The 10,021-nt window shown below is 34.9% G+C and overlaps 1 protein-coding gene across 3 annotated transcripts; it reads right to left on the minus strand.

Moving 5' to 3' along the window:
* Positions 1 to 369: 369 nt before the first annotated feature.
* Positions 370 to 7,817, minus strand: LOC112743748 (protein SCAR2). Of its 3 annotated transcripts, none has more exons than XM_025793081.3 (9): positions 7,265 to 7,817; positions 5,803 to 5,966; positions 5,572 to 5,695; positions 5,341 to 5,461; positions 5,168 to 5,229; positions 1,367 to 5,048; positions 1,193 to 1,279; positions 991 to 1,095; positions 370 to 851 (listed from the first exon to the last, which is right to left on the minus strand). In XM_025793081.3, exons 1-9 carry the CDS (start codon positions 7,417 to 7,419, stop codon positions 798 to 800), a joined length of 4,554 nt encoding a protein of 1,517 aa, XP_025648866.1. In that variant the 5' UTR covers positions 7,420 to 7,817; the 3' UTR covers positions 370 to 797. The 3 variants fall into 3 exon arrangements, with proteins under 3 accessions (XP_025648866.1, XP_025648867.1, XP_025648868.1); XM_025793082.3 differs by having other exon boundaries at positions 5,168 to 5,226; positions 7,265 to 7,687; XM_025793083.3 differs by having other exon boundaries at positions 5,168 to 5,226; positions 5,347 to 5,461; positions 7,265 to 7,675.
* Positions 7,818 to 10,021: the final 2,204 nt, after the last annotated feature.

The raw sequence follows: 10,021 nt of genomic DNA on the forward strand, positions 1-10,021 counted from the left end.
ACCTGCCTTTGACTAAAAAAACTCCAGAGAAAATGCATGTTCAAGATTCCCCCTTATGATTATCATTTGTCAGCTTACTTTCACAACTCTTTAATTTTGTCTGCTGTTGCATGAAGAAACTGTCATTTTGCTCATGACTTCTCAATCAATTTGGGAATTTTCTTTTTCTTTTTATTTTTTTTAACCGAACTCAACTAGATTTTTATTGATTTGTTTGAACCGGCTCAATCACTTTTTTTTAATAGATAAATTCCTCTATTTTGTTGTAAGTTATCTTGTTTCTATATACTAATTGCAAGGGAGAAGTCAAAAATATATCAATAGACAAGGGCAACGAGGGACCTAAACAAGACTACAAGTAATCAAGTATACATTCAAAGCAATTTTACTCGGGTGTAAAAATATACCATGGTATTGGACACAAGCATATTAGCTACATGATGATACATGTTCATGATGCAATTACGACAAAGTGAGAAACCACTATATTACAAAATTGGGTAAACATGAAGCACAACACATCAACACAAATATACACGTACTTTTTTTTTCCTAAAAAAAAAGAAGGAAATGTGGATGATTTGTCTAGATTGGTCAGCGATAACGGGCTGAGCCTTTGACTGAATCGGTATTCACCACCGAAAAAATGGATGAGTTTTGAAGTGATACTAAACGCACTGCATGCTTGTTCCCAAGTTCATGCACCTATATGTGTGTGATTAAGCGAACTCTGGAAGGGACTTAAGTTGTCCCGAGTGTCCTGTAAGATAAAGAATTATACGTATTGTGTTTCCCACTCAAGAATCACTCCAACTATCTGTATCATCATCTTCATCACTTCCAGCCAATGCCTATTTCAATTAAGAAAAGAATTTAATCAGAAAAGGGAGAATTATTTGTTTTCAGTTTCAGCACACGTGCTGTTGCGATATATATGTACATATGATAAGTGTATCTGTGCGCGCACGTGCGTGTGTGAGAGAGAGAGACCTGGCGAATTGAATTTGCTTTCTCCAAGATGGCAGCAACCCTCAAATTTGTTTTTGGACCCTGCATGATGGGTCGTGTAGCTGCAGCAGGTCTCAAGTTGAAGGACTGAAAAAAAAAATTGCATTTTTAAAATAAGCAGAATTTGTAATACATAATGGTACAAACATCATGCAGAAGAAAGATAAAAGTTGGTATGGCTAACCTTTGATCTTATCTGCTCTAACAATGAATCTCTTTCATCTAACTTGGGTGGTTTTGGAGGAATAACCCGTTCCGAAACTTTTCTCAGCTGCAGCAAATCAAAGGCAGCAGATTATACAAGAATAAATATCACATAAATGCACATCTATTAGAACCTATATAAAACTGTCATTACCTTGCTTCTGTCAAGAGCAGCAGCAATATCAATTATAGGACTCTCAGGACGAACAACCTTATTCTTCGGCTTTCCATTTGGCATTTTATTATCAAACTCTGGTGTTCGGGAAGATTTATCCAATGGCAATGTCGTTCCCCCCTTTGAAGGCAACAGACTGTCATTGGGCTGCCCAACTTCTATGCCTGGTGGTGCCATTGGTGAGATAGAGGGATCTCCCTGTTTCCTTTCTGAATAAATCGAAGACTGCTCAAATGTTTTAACTTCTAAGCTACTAGTCTCTTCTGTTAATTGTCTTGGGGTGATAAGTTCTCTTGCTGAGGTGAGATCATTTCCAGAAGCAGCAAGTTCAGTAGGTGGCATCAAATGCGATTCTCCAGATTCATCCTTGACCTCCAAACTACTCCTTTCAGTTAATTCACTTGGAGACGCACTCGGTTTGTCTTGTGGAGAGATTGGATAAGATCCAGAAACAGAACGTTCAGCAGGTGGAATTGATGTGCATGCACTTGCACTCTGTACCGTTTCTCCCTCTGAAGCAATGACATATCCATGTGGAGGCCTGCTCGTAGATACCACAGGTAGTGTTAAGAATGGGTTCTGATGGTGGCTTTTATCCATAACCAGGTAATTATATTGACTATTTGATTTATTTATCATGATAGGAAATTGCAAGGGAATAGCAACTGAATGCTCTGGTAAACCAGCTAAGAACCCAGGAGAACGCTGGAGTTTACTGCTTTCCACAGCCATGACAGGCAAAAATGGATTTTGATACAGTATAGTGTCTCTATCAGAGGTTGATAAACCAAACTGAGACTTATCATTAGGTTTAACTGGCTGTATTGGTTGCAATGATGCATGAGTTGCTTCTATTTCTTCCCTCTGTGAAACTAGGGAAGAATGTTGAACCTTGCTCATTCTCCACTGCATTGGTGGTAAAGGGGGCATAGGAGGTATCTCCTCATGATTATTGGTTAACTCCGGAATCAGGGGATGCAATGAATGCATGACATGCTTGGTAGGACTGGTCTCCTGCAAAAATGACTTAGACGAGAAATCAAATGATGACTGTTCATCTGGATGGATTCTTAGTTGTTCCAACTGACTTGAAGATTGGTGATGAAATTGAAATTTCTCAAGCGAATGGTATCCATCATTTCTGAGCTGAACTTCTGCATCCCGTTGATTAACCGGTGATTCCACGAACATCTCTGAATGTGTTTCTGGCTTCAGCTGGTTAAAGGAAGGTGATGACAAACTCTCTTTGTTGTTCTGTACATCATTCTGAGAAAGACATACAGATTCTGACCTCTCAGAGTCTAGCTCTGAACTTGAATCCACCACTTTCATTTCACTGACAGCAGAAAGATTTTGAATTCTCTCCTCTTGGATATTGTTACATATTTCAGAATGACATGGATCACAGGGTACAGATCTGTTCGGATTTGATTGTATGTCAGCAGCACCAATTTCAAGTTGATCCACCACCCTTGGTGCCACTAAGGCTGTCAAATATTTGTGAGGAAGTACCTCATTGACTTCCATTTCTTTCTCGTGAGAATCTGCAAATGTAGATTCTTCCAAATCTGTAAGCCTTTTAGCTGGAGATGATATGAGGTCTGAAGACGATTCCAATTTATTTACCCTCTTCTCTGAATTTAATCCTACATAAACTTTTGTCAAATCGGCCTCATTGTATTTTATTTCATTCCGATGGGAACTAAAAGAACTCAAATCTGAAGCATTCCTTGATGGGGAAGAAACAAAACCTGAGGACAGAGAATTAAAAGAACTTGCACCATTTTCAGCACTATCAACCAAATGAAGAGCAGAAAAAGCCTGATCTGAATGAACCTTTTCAGTGGACACGTCATTTACAAAGACAAGATTGTCCTGCTTATTGTTATCAAGAGAAGACAGATATTTAATATGAACATCATCTTCAACTTTGGATCCACCTTTTTCATCAGCAAGCAGCATCCTTTGTATGTCTTCAAAAGTTGATTGCTGCTCAGAACAGAAAACTTCAGATTCTGCTGAATGTGGCTCATCCTGTTGATTTAGAGTAAAATCCGATAGTTCCTCTGTAATGTTACTTATTTGTGGAGTCTCCAAAGCAGGAGACAAATCCTCTGAGATGTGTTGGATTTCATTTACACCATTCTCAGAATTAAAGTCTCTGCCGCCAAGTGCCAACTTGGTACCCAAATTCAAGTCTGCTTTCATGGATGGGAAAATTGGATTCTCTCCTTGAAAACCCATATCACCGGAATCCGAAATTGCAGAAGAGTATTTATTAGCAGATTCTTCCTGCAATACTGTTATTGCAGAATGATTACCATATTCATCTTCCTGTGCCAAGTTCAAATCATTAAAAACTTCTAAAGCATTGGAACTAACACATGGATCACAAACATCCAAGCTATCCAGAGATTTGTTATTGGAAGAAACAATAGAGCAAGCATCATCTTTCATCACAGATTCAACAAGTGACTTCCTGTCTTCATCATCTTCTAAGCTTTGATGAGTTTCAACAGGGCCAGATTGTGTTTCACCAGATTGAGTCCTTATAGGGAGGCACATTGAGGAGAGGGGCCCAGGATCTAAAGATAACAATGAATGTCCTGAATCCATTAGACATGAAACAGAAGCATCTGGTCCAAAACCAGAGATATCTTCTCCATAAACATGTCCTTTGTCATGCATGACAAACCCACCACAATGAGTACTTTGCAACTCAACATTTTGGTCAAGCTGGTTGGATGGCATATATTCAATCTCTGATATGGAGGAGTTTCCAATAGATTGAGAATCTGAAAACGGAGTTTGCAGTTGGGTGCGTTCAGCAATTCTGACTCTTCTGGATGATCTGCTATCATCTGATGCATTGGAGCTTCGTGTTGATTGAGAATCTGATAGCTGAGCTTGCACTTCGGTACGTTCATCATTTCGATCTTGATCAACTGAATCAATTTCTTCAGATGTCAAGGAGTCCCCAAATGATTGAGAATCTGAAAATTGACCTTGCAGTTGATGTTCTTCTTTGCCATTTGAATCACTTGTCTTTTGAATATGGAATAAGCTTTTCTTTGGTCTACACTCAATTTCTGTTTCCAGTTCTTCGATGGAAGCTAAGGCATCCATGTAATCGTCAACCTCGCTAGTCACATCATCAGAATGGTAACCATCCAAGATGCATTCTCTGTTCTTTTGTTCATCAACTACCAATTGTCTCTCATCAGGTACCTTGGGATGATTTAAAGGCGTTTTATGTGTCACGGCTCCTAAGACATCTTCATGCACTTGCACAAAATCTCCATTCCTCACCCTATCAATTTCAGAGTATGGTTTCAGTTCTAATTCCTGCCCATTGAGTGGTGATGATCTTTTGCTTTCATATCCTGGTGACCTTTTCACAGAGCTAAGACTACTGATTTCAAGTACTGTAATCCCATTGTCATCAGCATCAAACATTGATCTCAGTGGGTGTGGAGTGATCGAGGCCTCACAAACCATTTTATGATCTGGTGAGGAATTCTCAAAAATCTTCTCCATATAACTTTTCCCAGTCTTTGAATCTACTGCCGATCCATTCAACTGTTTTTTCTTCAACTTCACAAGACGTGCAGGATCATTGCAAGCATTCTCAATGCGCTCCTCAAGGAACAACTGGTGCAGTCTGCCGTATTTGAAAATTTGGAATGAACTAAGTCACAAATAAACCATTTAAAGACCTACTTGCATTATAGGAACCAGCAGGATAAAATAATTCAACACAGATAAATTATCGGAGCTCACTTGGCATGGGATGAGACAACTTCAGGTTTTGTACCATTCCTTGGTTTTGATACTTTCTTCTGCTGGAAAAAAGAAAATTTATACATTCATTTTTCTATTGTAAGTGTCATTTATGCCAAAAAGAAAAAAATAAATAAAAAACAATGTAATCAGTAAAATTGCCACTAAAGTACCTTGACCTTATGAATCCTTTTTTCCCTGTGAACTTCTACTGTTGTTACAGAGGACTCCACTTTAAAGAATGATGGATCAGTATACCGCTTCAGACATGCCCCAGCCCCAGCCACATCAAACCTTTTAGAGGAAAAAACCCAAATAAAATAAATTATAGTAAAAATTCTATAACATAGCAACAAGCTGTTACTAGTGTTGAATTTTTTTTTCTATGAATCTGGGCACCATACTTGTCTAGAAGGAACAGCCTTGGGGGAGCACGACATTCTTCATACGAATCCATTATAAATCGAGGCAAGTCTCCACGAGTAACAAGATTCTGTTCAGATCGGAGATTAGGATGCCATTCAATCCCTGCAATGCAAGAAGCATGTTAAATTTGCCAAAAGAATTTTATATTCTTACAGATACATTCTGACAAATGCAAATCATAAAAAATAAGACTCAAATGAGTGAATAACCTCCATTTGTAAAGAATGAATGATGACGAGTTTGTGACAAAAAAGCTTTCTCGAGTGCAGGAACTTCAGCTTCAAGTTGCTGAACACGAGAAATAAGACTGTGGCCTCTCCCGGCAGTGGCCATTACTTCTTCATGCAAGTCATGGAAGATCTCGGCAGCAAACCTAACAAAAATCAAATAGTCAAATGCAGATAACCCAGCACCACTTGTTAACTACAAAAACTAAAGACCATAATCCAAAAAGGATTAAATGTTGATGCTCAGCATCAAAACTAAACTATCTATCTAATTATTAATAATACCAGGGAACAAAATGTCAAAATTATTGCAACTGTTGCAAGATACATAAAAAAGACTTTACAGAAGCATTTGGATGAAAATTACGAGACTATCCAATCAAACAAACAAACAACAAAAATCACAGAACTAAGACCACCCAATGCATAGCTCAGGTGAACAATAAAGTGTTTGTGGATAGCACATCCTGAGTTTGGCCCTAAAACTTAATACCTATTTCGTGCAACAAATGAAACATAACACTATATGCAATATAATGCAGCTCAGTAATAACAAGGCATAGTTGATTTTGAAAATTAAATAATCCAATGAATACGGAAAAACATTTTAAACAAATTTCATCAAATGTAAACTGATGTTTAAGCTAAATGACCCCGCCTATACAAACAAAAAATATAGGAATCAGCTAGTTCAATAACTGTAGTGTACGCATCACTCAGTGGAATTGAGGGTTCAGACCAACCAATCAAATATTCGTGTCCATAGTCCATACAAAGATAAATGAACTATCTCGTAAACCCCAGAATTTAGACCAACCTATCACTAATTGCCCACTTTCATCTTTCTGTATTTGTTTTGGTTCAAAATTCCTTTTAACAGATTAACTTAAAAAGGAAAAAAAAGAAAAAAAAATCCGACCATCGAGAGAAGAATTAATAATACTATTAAAAGAAACTACATTAAGATATTAAGATTTAACGAGTGATCCTCGTAAATTGGTTTTTCAAAATTGAGTTCTAGTTACCACAAAAACTAAAAAAAATAGTAATCGTAACAGAGTACAGCTTAATTCAGGCACCTAATCCAACCACCAAATTTAGAAAGCCGTATTTCCTGCAAACTCCGAACTCAACCAAACAACTCCGATATCCACAACAAATTCTACCTGAATCAAAAGCTTACTCCATTCAGTATAACAGCTAAAAATATAACAAACAACACAACAACACAAAAAGTTTTCAAACACTGCATTAAAAACTATTTTGTCAACCTTAAAGTTTTTCAAACTCAACACTCATTTCGACTAAGAATAATCACGGAAACTGCAAAACCACCAAAACAGCAGCATCGACGGTGAAGTGAGAGAGAGAGAGAGAGAGAGAGAGAGAGAGAGGCAGAGTGAGTGAGTCAGTGAGTGAGTGAGAGAGAGAGTGCGAACTGAACTGAGCAAGGTCACCGAGCTGGCGAAGGACTCCGACGAGTCCAGCCATGGCGACGGCTTCGAGGAGAGCCTCGGGATCATCCTTATCGGCGGCGCGGTGGAGCTCCGGATCGGCCAAGCTGTGCTCGCTCCGAATGTGGAACCTCGAAATTGGCATTCTTCGAGTTTCAGACAGTATCGGAACCCTGATTCTGCTCCGATCACCGTTTTCTGCTGGCTCTGTTCTCTGATCTTTTCTCCGGAGACGCTGTGTGTTCTGGCCGTTGCACCATGGAAATGGAAGAGAGAGAAAGAAGAGAGGGAAACACGGGGGGAGAGAGAGAGAGAGAGAGTGCGCTTTTTCTTTTTCTTCTCTCTTAAAAAAAATCCTTTCCTTTTTGTTTTTGGTTTATATTTAAAACTTTCAAGAACGTATTGGAAAATGTGGAAAGGGAGAAGGATGAGTAGCATATAAAGGATGGTGTCACTGTGCGTGTGAATCGGAGAAGATACATTCAACTTCGAGTCAAGGAGTGACTGACGTTTCTTTTTTCCCTAATTTTCAATTTTTCTTTTAACATTTTAGCTTCACACGGTCTTAAAATATTAATTAAAAGAGTTCAAAATAACTTTTACTTTTTTATTGTATTAAATATATAAATTTTAAAATTAACATTTATTTTATATTTTTATAAGAATTTTCTTATTATGATATCTTTTATTAATAATTTAAAACACTTAATACAAGATTATTTTTTAAGATCTATTACAGTACAATATACAATATAACAAAATGTGAGATTTTTTTTGTTTTTATTTTTCTAATAACATTTAAAACACATATGAGAACATTTTTTCCCTGTTAATAATTAGTTAACTTTTTTTTCTTTAAATTTATCTTTCCTCCTCTTAATTTTACTCTTTCACTACGTTATTGCAAAAAAAAAAAGTAGTTCTTTAAACAAATGAAAATATTAAATTATTATATCTAGTCTTAAAAAGTTTAAACGTAAACTATTTTAACTATAAATATAAGATTTAGCTTCTGAAATTTTAATACATTGAAAATGTGCCTTAAAAAAATATCTATTATACAAGTAAACATTTTTATTTAAATATTTTTCTTATAATATTCTTAAAATAATGTTTACAGCATAGTTGTCAGAACCGAACCGATGATTGAACCGGTAAAATTACTAAGTCATTGAGTTATTGATTTAACCGGTAGGTCATTGGTCAAACCAGTTAACCCGGTATAATTAAATAATTATATAAAATTTAATTATTTTTCTTTATTATAAATATTTTTATTTTAGTTTTATAAAAATAATTATCATTTTTAAATTTTAATATTTTATTAATTAATTTATATTTATTGTATTAGTATATTATTATAAATAAAAACTTACATACAATTAATTTTCATGTGAAGTTGATATTTAAAAACAGTTAGATAATTTGACAAGTTTAACTAAATATCATCTAATAATTTTCAATTATCAACTTCATATAAAGATAACTGCATGTGAGTCTTTACCTATTATTATATACTACAAGTATTTATTGAAAAAATAATATTAATAGATATCATATAATCATGAAAAAAAAAATTATGATTAATAATTTTTTTTATCTTTTTAATATATATATATTTTTTAATAAAATTTATAGTTAAATAAAATATAATTGATTTAAAAATTAATGACTTTAAAATTAAAATTAATTGAATATAAGTAAATAGAAAATTGCTATATGTATTATAATTTGGTTATGTATTAGTCAAAAGCAATATAGCTTGGTGGCCAGATTGTCCTTCTTGCAACCGTGGAGTGAGCAGTTTAAACCCTACAAGGCTATAAGAGCCATTTTAAAAAATTTTCCAAAAACCACACAACTTTGACACTTGGTACGCTGGAGCTTATGGAGACTATGGTGGACTTGCAAAACCCAAATACATCGTAGCCTTCAGTTGGGATCAATCGATTTGGCCGGTTTTAACCAGTTTATTATGAATTCAACCGGTTTGTTCCAGTTCTCTGCCTTGAATGATCCTAACCTCGGACCGGATCAGTGCAGGTTTTTACACCTATGGTTTACAGAGCAGTAATTTCTTATTGTGGAAGAAAATACTATATATACTGTATTTGATTTGCGCGCATTATGGCGCTTGTCATGCGGTCGGGCGGTATTGGATCATGTTACTTTTGAATTCGGCAATAACAATTGAATAATTTATATGAAGTGAAAAATAAAACTAATATGTTTTAATTTCAAAACTCATGTAAATATTAGAAGAGATATAATAATAATAATATAGTATTATATAAACATGAGAAAGGTGAAACGGACTTTCTTTAACAAATATGAAACAAAATATTCATAATTTTTAAAATAATAAATAATTTTTTTAAAAATTTTACCAAATTAAATCTAAATTTATAATATACAGGTCCGACATTAATTCTTTCCTGCTAGGGAACTTTTTTTATGCTAAATGCCCTAATAATAATAATAATAATAATAATAATAATAATAATAATAATCAATTATCATTCACTGTGTTTATCTTATACTAATAAAATAAGCATTAATTTTAACAGTATTTAAATAACTAAATTATTTTTGTATTTTAGAATAAAATTATAAATATTTTTTATTGAAAAAAATAGGATAAATATTCTCCATAAGATTATATGCTTTGATGGTTTTCTCATATGCATTGACTATATAATTGAGGTGTGAATAGCAATGGGAAGACAATACTGGGGTGTAGCTGATGC

The sequence above is a fragment of the Arachis hypogaea genome, chromosome 14 (assembly GCF_003086295.3).
Source record: "Arachis hypogaea cultivar Tifrunner chromosome 14, arahy.Tifrunner.gnm2.J5K5, whole genome shotgun sequence".
Classification (NCBI taxonomy): Eukaryota; Viridiplantae; Streptophyta; class Magnoliopsida; order Fabales; family Fabaceae; genus Arachis; species Arachis hypogaea.

Bases quoted from the DNA above. Each gene is read 5' to 3' on its own strand.
- LOC112743748 (XM_025793081.3), bottom strand. From the start codon at position 7,419: ATGCCAATTTCGAGGTTCCACATTCGGAGCGAGCACAGCTTGGCCGAT. The intron at 5,696-5,802 runs GTTATTCACTCA...CTTGCATTGCAG, and splicing joins TTCATTCTTTACAAATGGAG to GGATTGAATGGCATCCTAAT. The intron at 1,280-1,366 runs GTAATGACAGTT...GATTTGCTGCAG, and splicing joins CTGCTCTTGACAGAAGCAAG to CTGAGAAAAGTTTCGGAACG.